Source organism: Tenebrio molitor, chromosome 5 (genome assembly GCF_963966145.1).
Source record: "Tenebrio molitor chromosome 5, icTenMoli1.1, whole genome shotgun sequence".
Classification (NCBI taxonomy): domain Eukaryota; kingdom Metazoa; phylum Arthropoda; class Insecta; order Coleoptera; family Tenebrionidae; genus Tenebrio; species Tenebrio molitor.
The window spans coordinates 22,439,669-22,455,515 of record NC_091050.1 but is presented as its reverse complement, the minus strand read 5'-3'; the positions used below and the strand labels follow the sequence as shown (position 1 = coordinate 22,455,515).

The window sequence follows — 15,847 nt, the reverse complement described above, 5'->3', positions numbered from 1 at the left end:
CCAGTGTTACCAACTTAAACAGTCCTTCTTGATCACCCCGTACAATGAGGGACATGGAATCCTGGGCAGTCTGCTATTGACATTTCAAAAAGTGTCAATGTAAATCCACCTTTACTGTCATTATGATTGATATTTTCAAAAAAAATGTCAAATTAACTTAAGCTTAGTTATGAGTAGCTAAGGTATGATTTAGAAATTTTGACAACTGAATGACACATCTGCCCAGTTTTCCATGTCCCCAATAGTACCTACATTAAAAGAAAAAATAAAAAATATATTTATTTCATCCTGTGTCAAATTTCAATACTTTTTAGTATACAGTGCTGGTAGTAGGTGTCTACCTGCTTGACGACGAGTCCGGTAGACACATGTTTATGGTCTAGTCCGTTTTACTTTCCACCGCGGCCGGTAGCAAATGTCAAATAATTTGTCAGATTTATTGGTTTTTATTTATATAAAAATTAAATGTACAATTACTTACATCATTGAGATGGTTTTCTAAAGCCAAGCATTACCCTTTGATCAATCCAAACAACTTTATTTCGTATTCTCCAATTGTAGAACAACTTGTACTCTGTGAAATATCTTCCCGATGATTTTTGGAGCAATAAGTTTGATCGCGCACTATCTACCTTCTCCAAAAGGTGGTCTGGGAAGAAAACTTGACTTCTGCTTCGGTTCGGTTGTGAGAATTTATTTTATTAAAGGAAGCTAGCGCAAATGAAAGAAATCACATGAAAAACTTTGACAGACTGAATTTTGATGAATCGTTTGTTATCATAGTAACAAGGCATAGCAATCTTTTTCAAAGCCAATTTTTTTTATTTAAATTTATTTTCTTTTAAATAAATGTCTAAGTATACTAAAAAATCTTGTACGTCACACGACCGGTAGACGCATTATGGCCTCGCTAGTTTACAAGTCTCGCCCTATCGGGCTCGACCTGTAATTCACTAGCTCGTCCATAAAAACGTTACTACCGGTCTTGTAACGTAAATAGCTATTACGTCATCAGTTTGAATCCGGAAAAACGCAAAAAACGGCCGGACGCCGGTTAAGTGTTGCTAGTGGAAACACAAAAGTAACAATCGCAATAACAATTATTCAGGTTTAAAAAATGTTTTATTCAAAACTACATCTAAATGCAACTTAACAATTTAACTATTTCAGCCACAAAGAAGATGCACTTACTTTCTCAGACTAAAAACGTTAGTTCATAAATAAAATAATACAACCATTTAAACCAAATCTAAAAAATAGGCCAGCCAGCATAACCTCTTCCGTAATTTTCTTCACATTATTTTCTGATTTCCATTTACAAAAATGGCTGAATTGTTTTTGATAGCTTTCACCCGTAGAGGCTTTCACCAGACTTGCTAGGTATTAATTCAGCACAGGCTTCTGCAGATTTTCTTACAATTTCTGGAGGATTTGCTTTAGAAGTCATTTTGACGCACAAAATTATTTCAACAAAATAAACAATTACCAAACAGCCGTTGCTAATCATGTTCCAAAAATGTGACTAGATTTGGAGCTTTTGTTGGATTATTTTGAAATTAATTTCAATGTTTCTTTCAAACGAAATTTGAGGCAGGATGAAATAAAATACATAACGACATTCGTCCGTGAACTCTTTTTACACTACTCGTTTCGAGTTTCAATACTCGGCTCCTTCGTCGCCTCGTCCTTAAACATCTAACTTGTACTGTAAACTATGAGTTCCCGGACTTATAACGTTAATTACTATTTTTATACAACTGACATTAAAAGTGACGTTTTTAGTGGAAGCTAATTTGATTAAAAATTGCTCTTTATAACTTACCGTGTTAATAGTTAAAGTCCATTTTTTAATTATAGTCCGATGTATCAATTAAAAAGCAGAACAACTGTCATATTGCTGTCTCTTTTCAACATAATGTAAACAAACTATTAAATTCTTGTAAGTACGTATTGTATTAAGTGTGTCCCACTATGCATCTCGCTTTAGCATGTGCGATTAGAGCAAGACGCGAATTGTACGTTTTTTCCACTAGCGACGTCAAATTTTTAGGTTACGTTTTAACCACGTTATTTGTGATAATTTTGTTTAATTTTGCTTGAAATGTCCTCCGTATGATGCCAACGAAAAGCATGTGGACAGATCCTTTTACAGAATTTGTAAATTGCAAAAATAATATTGGAATTGCGCGGAAACTTGCAAGACTGGAAGTTAACAGGTAAGGGGGTAAACTAATTCATAGAGAGTTGTTTTGTGTTCATGGCGTTGCCGAAACAAAATCTAGGAAGAAAGAAAGACAGTCTAAACGTGGTTGTTTAGTGCTGTTTTCAACAATTTTTAATATACAGGTGTCCCAGAACTGGCTCCCCAGAGAAAAAAGGGAGCCTTAGGGCGAATATATTAACCTGTGTTTTGAAGAAAAAAAGTCCTATCTCAAATGATAACCGAGAAAAGACATTCTGAAGTTGACCAATCAGAGTTGAGCACCATTAAGGTGGAATCATCGCAATTTTGCGTTGCCTAGGTTTCCTTTTTATCCGTAAACCTCTATAATTCTGTCTAGTGATGGATAAATGACCGGTCATTTATTTTTGGTCAAAGTTGACCGGTCCTTGATCGGTCAATGACCAGTCATTATTGGTCAAAAAGTAGGAACTAGTTAAACATCACAAAATAATTCTTTCAATGTCAAGGATTATTTTAATACCAAATAATGGTTCTTAATTCCATTTTTTATAAGATTTATTGATCGATAAATTATTGTTCTAAAATTGTGTAAGTGAGGTTAAGTTTGAATTGTTTGAAGTTATACTTTGTTTTTTCTTTAACATATTTGCTTGAATTTGAACTTTTTGTTCATTTAAAACTCTTTAAAACTTTCAACACAACTGTGTGTGTGTATTTTCAGTTTTTTAATTTCTTTTAAAATACTTAAACATTCGTTTAGAATTTAAAAAAGTAGGTAAGTATTTTATGAAAATAAATAGTATATTATGAAACAAGATTTATAAACGGCACTTTAGACACGCGTTTTATGTTAGGCACGAGCGAAGCGTAGCGGAGCGAGTGTTTAATAAACAAGTGTCTAGAGAAGTTTATAAACGAGTTGAATACTATACTTTTTCTACGACCAAATTAACAAATGGAACACACAAACGAAACAAGCAACTTTTTTATTAAACGTTAATTTAAAATTAAATTAATTAAAAAAAAAAACATACAAACTAAATGAACATACCAAATAGGAATATATATTCCTATTTGGTATGTATACCGGGACATTTTTTTAACTCTGAACATAGTCCATACTTATTCCCTATGTTCAATTTTAAAAAACACAGATCAATGCGTTGTGAGTTGCTATGCAACCAACTATACCGAACACCAGAGATTTTGAAATAATGTTAAAAATTGTTCCGTTTGATGGAATTGGTCTATCATGTGTTGCATTAGAAATGTCACGCACATTTCTAATGCTCTGATTGGCATAGAATAACTGCATTATGTGTATTTCTTTTTCAAACAACTTGACCATTTTGTTAAACTGTCAAGTACTTATTTTCGTTACCTTGGTTACGTGATTACATACATGCATTGACCTGTGTTTTTTAAAACTGAACATAGGGAATAAGTATGGGCTATGTTCAATCTTAAAAAAATGTCCCGGTATATTTCTCAGGATACAAACTGTTGGTGGCTTCAGGTCCATATTTGAAAAATACAACGAATTATTCCACTGCAATGACGTTTTCTTTCACGCCGGATGCGAAACTGATAAACCTCAAAATACCAACTTGATCTAGAGCTAAATATGTCCAAAAAATTCAAGCCGTGTTTAAAGAAACTTCGAGCGTGTTTAATATCCCGAAAACGCCCGAATGGACACCAAGTTGTGACTAATGAACAATCGGTTTTAAAGTGACGTTTTGTTTTATACACTATTTGTCAGTGCAAAATGTGACACTTTAGAGAAGGAAGTAGAAAAAATATATTGTATGTCATGTTAAGAAGACACAAAACGAATGAAAAACAAAAACCACTTCTTCCTAATCTAATATATAAAATTCTCGTGTCACAGTTTTAGTTATCATACTCCTCCGAAACGGCTTGACCGATTTTGATGAAATTTTATATGTATATTCAGTAGGTCTGAGAATAGGTTGTTATCTATTTTTTATACCCCTAAGTGATAAGGGTGGTCCACCCCAAAAAATTTTTTTTATTTTTTGGACAAAATTGTTAATTTTTATTTTTTTATGATGTGGCATCAAAAAATACATACAACCATAAATTTTCACCCTTCTACCATTAACCCCTATTTTTTAATAGCGATATTAGTAATTCAATAATTTTCAACCCCGGTCGATAACTTGATCGTTCAGTTAATTCAGTGATTTCATATAACCTCAAAAGTACTCGACATGTGTCGCGAGCTCACACCAATGATTTTTATTGTGTTACACATTGTTGGATTTGTCTCCGCCCCGATTAGCAGAATAACTATTAAAACATCGAATAACTAACGAAAAAAAAATTATGAAGAAAAAAATTTAATTTGTAAGGTTATGTCATCTGTCATTGTGCGCGCATTGAACTTAATTGATATTTAACGTCAGCTGAGTTTTGACACCAAGTGTGATCAATGGTGATCAACACTTATTACTCTTACCTATTTTTGCATTGTACAGGGTGCGACAACATAACTTTTTTTTGAAATGCGCGCCATTCAGACTGTAATGGAGTGGTCTCATTCGGAAGCCGTGGTCCCGTGGTTTTAAAGATTTGTTCCCTATCTCTGTCAGCTGCCATCATGCGTTGTCAGGAGGGAGTACTATTTGAAAAAAGCGGAAATGCCGCGTAAATGCGCACTGCCATAAAGTGGTACTAAATGCAGAGCGCACCATGTGGAAAGATCCCAGCAGAGGGCCAGTAGTGGAACTATGTAACTCGGATAGAAAGAAATTTCCTATCTTTCCTGTCTATTCTCCACGACGCTACCATGTAACTAGAATCGTGCATCACCGGACGAGCCGATGCAGAGTTCGGGCGTAGAAAAATAGAAAGACCCTCACTAGTCCTTCCAACACCTTTCCAAGTTGTCGTTCTTTGTCGTGTGCACACTACGTGTATAGTGCGGTTCGTGTCACTAAACTGACTACCGGACGCGGACTACCTAATGCAACAATGAAACATGGAGTTATGCATGATGCAATTTATGGATGCGGCTCTACGTTTGTATTTGCCAATTTCCGGTAAAACTGCACTACAGAAAATCTTGAAAAATATTTGATTTGCAATTTTAACAGTGATAAATTAATATACCTAATATGTTTTGTATATTTTATGTAATTATGTTTACTCTGTTGAATACGTAGGTACAATAAAAAATATAAGTATGTATAATATAATACAGGGTTATTCTAAATGATTATAGTCGAAGTAGGCCATGCCCATGTTATTAAATTTTTGCCGCTTTCATGTGAATTGTCAATTTTGTCGCTGTCACTCATTTTTTAGGTGAAAAGTGCGGTGATGAGAATTTTAATTATTTTTGTTAAATTAACGACCGAATCCAGAAATATTGAGTTGTTTTACAACCAATTCTGTATAATATTGAGTTGTTTTGCACTCACTTTAACTCCCGTGTGTACTCACTTACTCACATAATTTTGATGTTTTTTTATATGGAGCGGCAACCATAAATTTTACATTCAATTTTCACGCCTACTTCGACTACAATAATTTAGAATAACCCTGTACATACCTATACATTAGGTATATTGTACATTTTCTGTAATTGATATGCTTTGTTATTATTAATGTGATTTTTTCTTAAATTCCCACCGGAAGCTTCCATCGATTTAACAATGTTATTGGAAATTTACATTTTATTTTAAATAAAGTCATAAAAGTAGCCTGTGTATGTGTAATATAATGTTTTTTAGACACTCTTCATATCAGAACAATTTTAAAAATCAAATCGGATTCATATTTATATCGTATTCAACCTTAAAACAAACCACGAAATTCGAAATTGCGTTTGACAGGCGCGTCAGGCGAAAAGTCACCATGAATAAAATAATATTCCTCTAAAAATATCCACGAAACCGAACGTTTTCAGCTCAAATTGTCACGATAGTATTACACTTCTTTCCTGACCTGAACGTTTCCGACGCGTCATAGAAACATCGCTACATAGTCGCACTAGGAAATTTCCTCTCTTTCTTGTTTCTGTCTTTCCTTTCTTTCTTCCGAGTTACATAGTTCCACTACAGCAGTGTCACTAACGCTTGCGCGTAGTTTGAGAAGAGTCAAAAAGTGGTACCAAAGAGTGGTTGACTGATACCGCATCTAAAGCATTAACGGTATAAGGCTATAGGGAATGCTCCCTCCTGTTAATACTACCTCAATGGTTGGAAGAGTGGAGATGGAGACCCCGCGTTTGCCGTCGAGGTCTACTTTTCAAACTGATATTCTATGATCGCAACCCTTCCGAAATCGCTTCAATATTGGGTCGTGTCCCGAACCAGAAATCAATTGTTACATGGGTCACTACGTTCAGACAAACCGGGAGTGCGACAAGACGAAGAACTGGAGTTTCACTTCAATAAGGGGCAATTTGTAGTAGAGAACTCGCTCGCCAGATGTGGCCCCTTGCGATTATATCAACCATCTAAGGACCCTACAAGACCTGAAGGCCAACATCCGTGCAGAAATTACACATCACTTGACGTGATTACGAATGAATAATCTCGGTCGGAGGGCGTAGTGCTTAGCATTAAATTAAGGTACAGTTGGTTGCAAAAAAAAAACCGGGAACTGTCAGAATAAAATTGACACATTTTTTCAATTTTTTCATAGTGTGAAACCTTCTTACGAGAGATAGGTTAGAATTAGAGTCAAAATTCAGACATTTTTAGAAATTATTTGATAGGTATTGTCGAGTAGACAATTAATTGACGAATGGACAATTTACATTAGAAAAATTTTCGTTTCCCGTTTTTTTTTGCAACCAACTGTATTAAATTTGTTTGTGTATGCATTAAATCATTAAATTTCAACTCATTTTAATTGTTCATTTTATCTTAATAAAAAAAATTAATTTAATTCACCTAATAAGTTAACACAACATTTATTGATTCTGAGGCGGTACGAAGTTCGCCGGGTCAGCTAGTACATAGATAAAAAGCTTAATAATCGTTTTCCACAATGATCTTTATTAAAGTTTTGGATGTTTCATTGTCATAATTTACATATTTATTGTCATAATCCATTTCTTCATTGTCAGCAGCTACGTAAATGAAATCAGACAACCCAACATAACCTCATCTCATCAGTCAAACAGTCATCATATCCTATACATATAGTCCAGTCAATATAAACATAAAAAAGGGTCCGACCTTGCAAAAGGTCATGTAGTTCTGATTTTTTAATATGTTGTTTGGATCTCAGCCAAGAGTAAAACACCAAATTTGCAACTTCGAAAGACTTGTGCGCGCTGCGTGGTAGCCAAAGAACAGCAAAATTTTTGCACTACTTTCAGTTTTTGCTCAATATCTCCTAAGATATGAGTCTCACAGAAAAAGTTGAAGTTACCTTTTTTAAACTACATTAAATTCGCTACAGTTTGAGGCCCAAGCGAGCTTTATGCATGCAGCAGTTTCCGAGATAGAGCTCTTCAAAAATTGGGTATTTTTTCCAAGAAGTGAAATTTTTTTGTTTACGTCTCTTATTTTATTAAATATCGTCAAAAATACTCTCTCAAAAGTGGCATATAACCGAAAACCTCGAAAGATGGAATTTGGGAAAAATAAATGAAAACAAGTTTTCAGCGCATCAAACATCACGTATAGGGCCTAAACCGATCAAATAAGTTATTTTAACGTAATTTAGTATGTGTGGTTAACAACTTGAAGAGAGTCTGTGAAGTTGGTGGAGAAATACTGCCCTCAGCGCCAGACTTGTTCTGGTTCTGATTGTATGGAAAATCATCGAACACCCCAAGTATGCTTGTTTGGAACGGATTCATGGAGCAGGTGACAAGTGGTCTTGATTTTGGTCGACCAAGAATTATTTTCCTCTCATTCATTGGCGCGCTTTAATTTGAGCTCCGGCGGGTACATGTTCTGGCATATACAAGTATGTTTATCATGAACCCCATTTTTACGGTCCACTGTCCTAGCTCACTGCTGGAGATTCCACGCACATGTGCCAATCCACCGTAGCTTTTCATAAACCACGTCAGCAATCAAATCTGACCATAGGCCGGGCCAAAATTTATCGGATCGGCGGATTGTAAAATTTTGTTCTATGAATATCTTAAACTCAGTTGGATCCATCCGCTGTTCTAGAGCCATCATATCTTGCAAATATAAGTGGGCACTCTTTGTGAAGAAATAGTGACCAACTGAATGAAAACAAGGTAGCATTTTATTGATAGTATACAGGTGAAGGTTCTTAATCACCCTGACGCTCTGCCTGGATAAATAGTTTTACGGGAGTAAACGTCTGAAAATATTGGTCCCACAGCTTTGATTACCTTCCAAATTATGCAATGCAGTTTTGAATTTGGCACTTAAGCTTTGGTAAGTCCTATTTTCCTTTACAAACAAGATGAGAGACCGCTCACTCTCACGTAGCTTATTCTCGTTTCGGCTCTTTCTTTCCCAGTCAAGTCTACCTCATCCAAAATAATGTCAGCCAATATCAGATTAGTCAAAATGTGTGCTCGTACAGCTCGTGAATAGGCATGACCATTCAGCATCTTGTCCAGGCCTGTGATCTGTATAAATAGTTATAAATAGCGCCTTCAAGCAACTCCCTGCCATTATTGTACCGATACAACCCATGAATGACATGAGGAGATGGAACTCTCCAAGCCTCACAACCACGCAGCTTAATACAGAATGTTGGTCACCCTCAACAATATCTCTGGCCTTAAAGAACAGTGGTTGATCAAAAGTAACGAAGCAGGTTTTTTGAAAATGACCTTTACTTCTCTCACTGGCGTCAAAAGGTGATATCAATTATGGACACTGTATCGTAATCAGTAGGTGGGGTGCGGATAAATGAGAGGAAAATAATTTTTGAGCTATAAAAATCAAGACCACTTGTCACCTGCTTAATGAACCCGTTCCAAAGAAGCATACTTGGGGTAGTTGATGATTTTCCATACAATCAGAACAAGTCTAGCGCTGAGGGCAGTATTTCTCCACCGACTTCACAGACTCCCTTCAAGTTGTTAACCACACATACTAGACTACGTTAAAATTACTTATTTGATCGGTTTAAGCCCTATACGTAATGTTTGATGCGCTGAAAACTTGTTTTCATTTATTTTTCCCAAATTCCCTTTTTCGAGGTTTTCGGTATTCCACTTTTGGCCTGCAGCTGTCCATCAGATCTCAGTTTAAAGCTAAATAAATACGCTTCAAGTTGATTGCCTTTGACTTTTCTCATGGGGCGAGTATTTTTGACGATATTTAATAAAATAAGAGACGTAAACAAAAAATTTTCACTTCTTGGAAAAAATACCCAATTTTTGAAGAGCTGTATTTCGGAAACTGCTGGACGCACAAAGTTTCTAAAATGAAAATTATTAAAAATAGACTACGCACGACGATGAAGCACGGACGTCTAACATATCTGTCATTGCTTAACATAGAGAGTGATTTGCTTCAGGAAATGGACTTCAGAGAAAGAATTATAAATTTTGCATAAAAAAATCACGTAATGTGTCTTTTACTTAAATAGGTATAAGCTCTTCAATTGTCCAGTACCTATTGCTGATCAAGAGCTCATAAATAATAAGAATTTGTTTATTAATCGTGAAAATAAAAACTTATATAATTTATTAAAACAACGCTCGACCAATAATTTACCATGCATAGGTACCGTTTGTACCAACTGCAGATGTCACCAGAGATAAAAAGTATTTACGTGGGCAAGGATACGATGAATTTAATGGTGTTTAGGCTCACGTGATGAAAGACCATTCAACTGCAGTGTTATATGTGCATTGCACTGCCCATAGCCTCAACTTACCTATTTCAAAAGCTAGTGAGGTGTCAGAAATTCGAATTCGAATTTGGCAGGAACAGAGAATACGCCTAAAGTCAAAACTCTAAACAGAATGATCGATTAAGAGATTTGACTCGGTAAGTGACTTCAGATAAATGTATGTCTATGTCTTTATGTGGTAGATGCGCTTTCTGAACTCTCAGAATGGAAATATAGGGTCACTGCTAATGAAGTGAGATCTCTTTTCGCAAGGCAAGTTCATTATAGCTTTATTTGTTACTGACAGACATTTGCTCTTGGGCATCCACCGAGCAAACATTAACAAAATATAGATATAGATTTAAAAGAAGCCGTATCATTGGCAGAACGCAGAAGGCACGACTTTCGAAATGCAGAAATTGAGTTATTGTATTTATTCCATATATTGAAGGCTTTCCAAGCGAATTGAAAAAAAGGTTTATAGACCTTAAAAAGTATTATGTAGTAGGGTTCCAGACTTCCAGTCATTATTTCCAAATAAGGAAGGTTCGATAAAGAGTCACAAAAGAACTTCGAGTATTTACTCAACTTTTATTCTGAAGATTTCAACGACAGCGCAGAAATAATTATTCCGGAGAGAAAACTAAAACTTTGGTTCGGCAAAAGTCTCAAAAAGAAAACTGTCAACTAATGCCATGGCCACACTAACGATGTGTAGCACATCCAAATATGGTGAAATTATATATGACTCTTGCGACGATTCCTGTTTCTATTGCTTCTGCAGAACGATCATTTTTACCGTTCAAACGAATCAAAACGTAGCTACCTTCGGAACACAATGCCACAGGTTGTAATTGCGTTTAAAATGTGTGTGATAATTCTACTAATGTGTTCTAATTTTAGCGAAGATTGAATGGTTTGACCGCACTATCCATTGACAAAGAGTTCGTACTTACAGCTGGAGCCGTTCTGGATCACTTACCCAAAAAAACCTCGAAAGTTAGTATTTTTCCCTAATTTTTTATTTTTTTTAAATCTAATTCGAATTAAATTTTAACGCCTGATTAACCCATGAATCCGAAACTTCGATTGGTTCAATCTGATCAAATGTTCTCTCGCATTTGATTACGGTTAACTTAATTTCGCTTCTGTAAACTGGCGCTAAATGTATTACATTATTTCTTGCCCAGAAGACCATGATGTAATTATGATTTCTTATGTTTTATGTTTATGAAATAAAACTGCACATTTTTCAAAGTCTATCCCATTCAATCATTTCTTTATTTGAAAAGGTGTCCATTGAAACGTTTGTCGAGTTTACATCCTGTTTATATTATGTCATAGCCTGCTTGGTGGTAAATTTAATCAAGTTATTTTTACTATAATTCCGTAGTTATTTTGTTTTGTATCATGCGCCAAACTGAAATTGATTTATAAAATACTAATCTAATATTCTGTCAAATTTCACTTGAAAATTTCTAATAAAAAGCTTATTAACAGACCCTAAACTTTTTAGCATGTAGGTAAATCCCTATGGCCAGCGTTAAAAAAAAAGGCGCTGTATAAATAATAAACACGTGTTCCTGCAAGCCGTATTGTGATAATTTCATATTTAGTGTTATTAAGTAGCAACCTACATTAAAAACCAAATTTTTATAGCTAATACAAAAGTACCTGGACCCCCCCTCCTCCCAAAGCAAAAATTTATCTACGCCACTGGGTAAGTACATAAAGGTCCGGTTGCATAAAGCGATGTCAAGTCGTTGTTAAAGTTCATTAAAGTTAACATAATGTCAAGCAATCTGATTGGAGGATATTTAAGATTTTATTTGAATTAGCCAATCAAATGGGCGGATTTCCGACTTGACGCGTTGTTAGCTGACACGATGGACTTTAACACGATGTTATATATAATAATTAAGCTTTATACAACCGGGCCAAAATATTCTCGTTCAATCTAACTGATTTGAGACATTTCATCAACAATTTTATCTCTGATGTGTCAAGTTTGATGCAGCTTAAAGTTTAACAACTTTTTATTTTTTAGATAAATTTATCTAGTGCTACTTGTTTTTGAGAATGACAGCATCTTTCGCGACCTCACGTTTCTTATTTTAGGTAACACCTAGCAGCTGACTTTCTTTGTATTATAATTGATTAAATTCTACACTGAAAAACAATATGAATGAAGGAATACTTTCAAGTTTAAAATAGTTATTTTGAACTTTGAACGCAAGATTCTAGACTTTTCTATGATAGATGTGTTGTATTTTGTATTTCAACTTTACCAATAGATGGCGAACTATTATTATAACCAAAAATTATATAAATAATGCAAACACACATTCCTAATTTAAAAAAATATTAAAACAGTACACTTACAATTACGTAACAGCTTTTGAAATTTAAATATAACTATTTAAAATGAAAAAAATTGTAATAATTGACTGCCATCTGTGGAAGATTGTGTGAATTATACGTGTCTTTTTCTACTGTTGCATCCATCTTCTTCTAGAATTTCTGGAAACGTGATCGGAGGCGGACAAGCCGGCAAATAATTTTTCATTTTCAAGTTTCTACCGTTAATTGTGCTTTACAAGGTAAGCCATTTTACAATGTAATTAGTGGTAGTTGTTATAACATAATTTTTACTCACTCTTGGGCCGTATTTTTCGTGTAAAATGAACCAGACAAAACTCACATGTGCCTGCTCAATGTTAAGACATTTTCTACAATCTGCAACTTATTTTCAATGAATTTCCAATTATAATCGGCATTTTATTCAATTCTGCGATGCAGCTAGCCCATAATCGTTGAAAATCCATTTCAACACGTTTTGAAGGTTATGTCACACATCAGCCATTTTATGATCCCCAAGTGGGCTTTGGATCTTGTTTTAAAATTTTGCTCAAACGTCATTTTAACCTTTTCAAAAAGATAAAATCGTTTCCCGTACGCTACCGATAAATTTCCAGATGTATCGTCTACCGTCAACCATGAGGTCAGTTGCTTTGAACAAAGCCAGCAGACTCGGCCAAATTCACCGCTGGTACGCCAAAGATGTCCGTTTCGGACCCGAAGTGAGAGCTTTGATGCTCCAAGGTGTCGATGTTCTGGCAGATGCCGTTGCGGTGACTATGGGTCCTAAGGTAAACTGGAATAACTTGGACTCGCAAATATTCACTTGATGTTTTTCAGGGCCGCAATGTCATCATCGAACAGTCTTGGGGCTCCCCGAAAATTACTAAAGATGGAGTCACCGTTGCCAAAGGAGTTGAACTCAAGGATAAATTCCAAAACATAGGCGCACGATTAGTACAAGATGTGGCCAATAACACAAACGAGGAAGCTGGTGATGGAACAACCACGGCGACAGTATTGGCTCGTTCTATTGCCAAAGAAGGTTTTGAGAATCTTGGCAAAGGAGCCAATCCTGTTGAGATTCGTAAGGGAATCATGTTGGCAGTTGAAAAAATCACTGAAACTCTGAAGACCTTGTCAAAACCTGTGACCACACCTGAGGAAATATGTCAAGTTGCTACAATCTCAGCAAACGGTGATAAATCTGTAGGAAATTTAATTGCTGATGCTATGAAGAAGGTTGGCAAAGAAGGCGTCATTACAGTCAAAGATGGAAAGACCTTGAATGATGAGCTTGAAGTTATAGAAGGGTTTAAGTTTGATCGTGGATATATCTCCCCCTACTTTGTTAACACAACTAAAGGTAAACCTTGACGCTCGAAAGATGTGTAGTTTTGGCACAAATTAGAGCTTGACCAGTGGTTTTAGTAATTGGTTGAGTGTCGGACTTGTGCAAAATCAATAAATTGTGTTTCTTTTTAAACTATTTTTGAAGAAAGATCTAGACAGAATACACAGTGTTACAGTATTGCCACTTTTGTACAATTATTGTATTGTATTAACATTTTTTGTATGATAGGAGCTAAAGTCGAATACCAAGACGCCTTGGTCCTTCTCAGTGAAAAGAAGATATCTTCCGTTCAAAGCATCGTTCCTGCCTTGGAATTGGCAAACATGCAGAAGAAGCCTCTCATTATCGTTGCTGAAGACATTGACGGCGAGGCCTTGACAACTCTCGTCGTCAACAGACTTCGTATTGGTCTTCAAGTCGCCGCTGTGAAGGCGCCAGGTTTCGGTGACAACCGCAAGGCCACTCTTCACGATATGGCCATCGCCACCGGCGGTATCGTCTTTGGAGATGAAGCCAATATTGTCAAATTGGAGGACGTTCAACTCTCCGACCTGGGGCAAGTCGGCGAAATCCTCATCACTAAAGATGACACGCTAATCCTGAAAGGTAAGGGCAAAAAGGATGACATCGGCAGACGTGCAGACCAAATCAAGGACCAAATTGAAAATACTACTTCCGAGTACGAGAAGGAAAAATTGCAAGAACGATTGGCCAGACTGGCGTCGGGAGTTGCTTTGCTCAAGGTGGGAGGCAGCAGTGAAGTTGAAGTAAACGAGAAGAAGGACCGAGTGAATGACGCTTTGAATGCAACCAGAGCAGCTGTCGAGGAAGGAATCGTTCCTGGAGGTGGCACCGCTTTGCTCAGGTGCTCTCACAGTTTGGACACCATCAAACCGGCAAATAACGATCAATCCATTGGTACATTTCAAATCGTGAATGAATGATTTACTCATATATTTTAATTCCAGGAATTGAAATTGTTAAGAGGGCGTTGAAAGTACCTTGCATGACTATCGCCAAAAATGCGGGTGTAGATGGGGCCACTGTGGTGGCTAAAGTTGAACAACAAACTGGTGATTACGGCTACGATGCACTCAATAACGAATATGTCAATATGTACGAAAGAGGAATTATTGACCCCACAAAGGTGACTTGATAAGATTTTTAATGTTGTAAAATATAAAAATGTTGTTTCCAGGTTGTACGCACTGCTCTCATCGACGCATCTGGTGTGGCATCGCTTCTGACCACTGCCGAAGCTGTAATCACGGAAATTCCAAAGGAAGAACCTCCAGTACCCACAGGTATGGGTGGCATGGGCGGAATGGGAGGGATGGGTGGAATGATGTAAACATCTCAACCAGAAGACCGTTGTTCCATCGATTCATCATTGACTGCTAGGAAAAGACGATTACTAGTTAGGTTTTAGTTCGGTGCAACTTTCCAAGTGTGTGAACTTATGGAACGACCTTCGCGTCAAAGACTTCCACTATATTTTGACCGAATGTCGATAAAACTTATATTAAGTTTGTGTGGCTGATAGTTGAATGTCCTTTTTTTTTCAACTCTCGGTTTTGACGATGTTAGTGAAGAGTTGAAAATTAGACGTTGATAATGTTCGTGTTAGTTTTTCTTATTTTTATAACGCGATTTTGATGAATGAGAAAATTGTGATGTAAAATTCATTGTCACCTTGAAGTTGATTTTTTCAAATTCATTTTAACAAGAAAAAAATCGACTTCAAGAGATCGTCTGATCTGATTTTTTTTACCAGTGCATTTAGTATGTTTGATAACAAGCATGTAGTACTTGAAGTCTGTAAAAATTACTTTAATTGTTAAAATATATTATTTTTTACAACTTGCAATTTCTTAATGATGAAAATTTCCAATTACACCAATAAACCTTGTGTATCACAGGAATTTTGGGGATGTACCGAACACATCCGCTTATTTTATTTAATTAGTAAATCCAAAATATTCCATTCGAATCTAAGAAAATTCGTCAATTTCAGATGAGTTTCTATTACAAGCGAGTTTGTTATAGTTGAAGTCGACTGTATTTTGTTTTTCAAAAATAGTTTGGAGAGGTCAAAACGCTTTTAGCCGACTGGCTCACCATTTTTTTAAAATAAATTT

The 15,847-nt window shown here is 35.9% G+C and overlaps 1 protein-coding gene and 2 long non-coding RNA genes across 3 annotated transcripts; 2 read left to right on the top strand and 1 right to left on the bottom strand.

Moving 5' to 3' along the window:
- Positions 1 to 481: 481 nt before the first annotated feature.
- LOC138131453 (uncharacterized) lies at positions 482 to 993 on the bottom strand. Its single transcript, XR_011159817.1, has 2 exons — positions 633 to 993; positions 482 to 574 (listed from the first exon to the last, which is right to left on the bottom strand). It is a non-coding gene; the product is annotated as an uncharacterized lncRNA (long non-coding RNA).
- An 8,542-nt stretch (positions 994 to 9,535) lies between these two features.
- On the top strand, positions 9,536 to 11,943 carry LOC138130284 (uncharacterized). The gene is made up of 3 exons (XR_011159538.1): positions 9,536 to 10,844; positions 10,901 to 10,996; positions 11,657 to 11,943. It is a non-coding gene; the product is annotated as an uncharacterized lncRNA (long non-coding RNA).
- A 496-nt stretch (positions 11,944 to 12,439) lies between these two features.
- LOC138130283 (heat shock protein 60A-like) lies at positions 12,440 to 15,569 on the top strand. Its single transcript, XM_069046719.1, has 6 exons — positions 12,440 to 12,597; positions 12,973 to 13,146; positions 13,196 to 13,721; positions 13,938 to 14,627; positions 14,678 to 14,856; positions 14,908 to 15,569. Exons 2-6 carry the CDS (start codon positions 12,973 to 12,975, stop codon positions 15,058 to 15,060), a joined length of 1,722 nt encoding a protein of 573 aa, XP_068902820.1. The 5' UTR covers positions 12,440 to 12,597; the 3' UTR covers positions 15,061 to 15,569.
- The last annotated feature ends 278 nt before the right edge of the window (positions 15,570 to 15,847 follow it).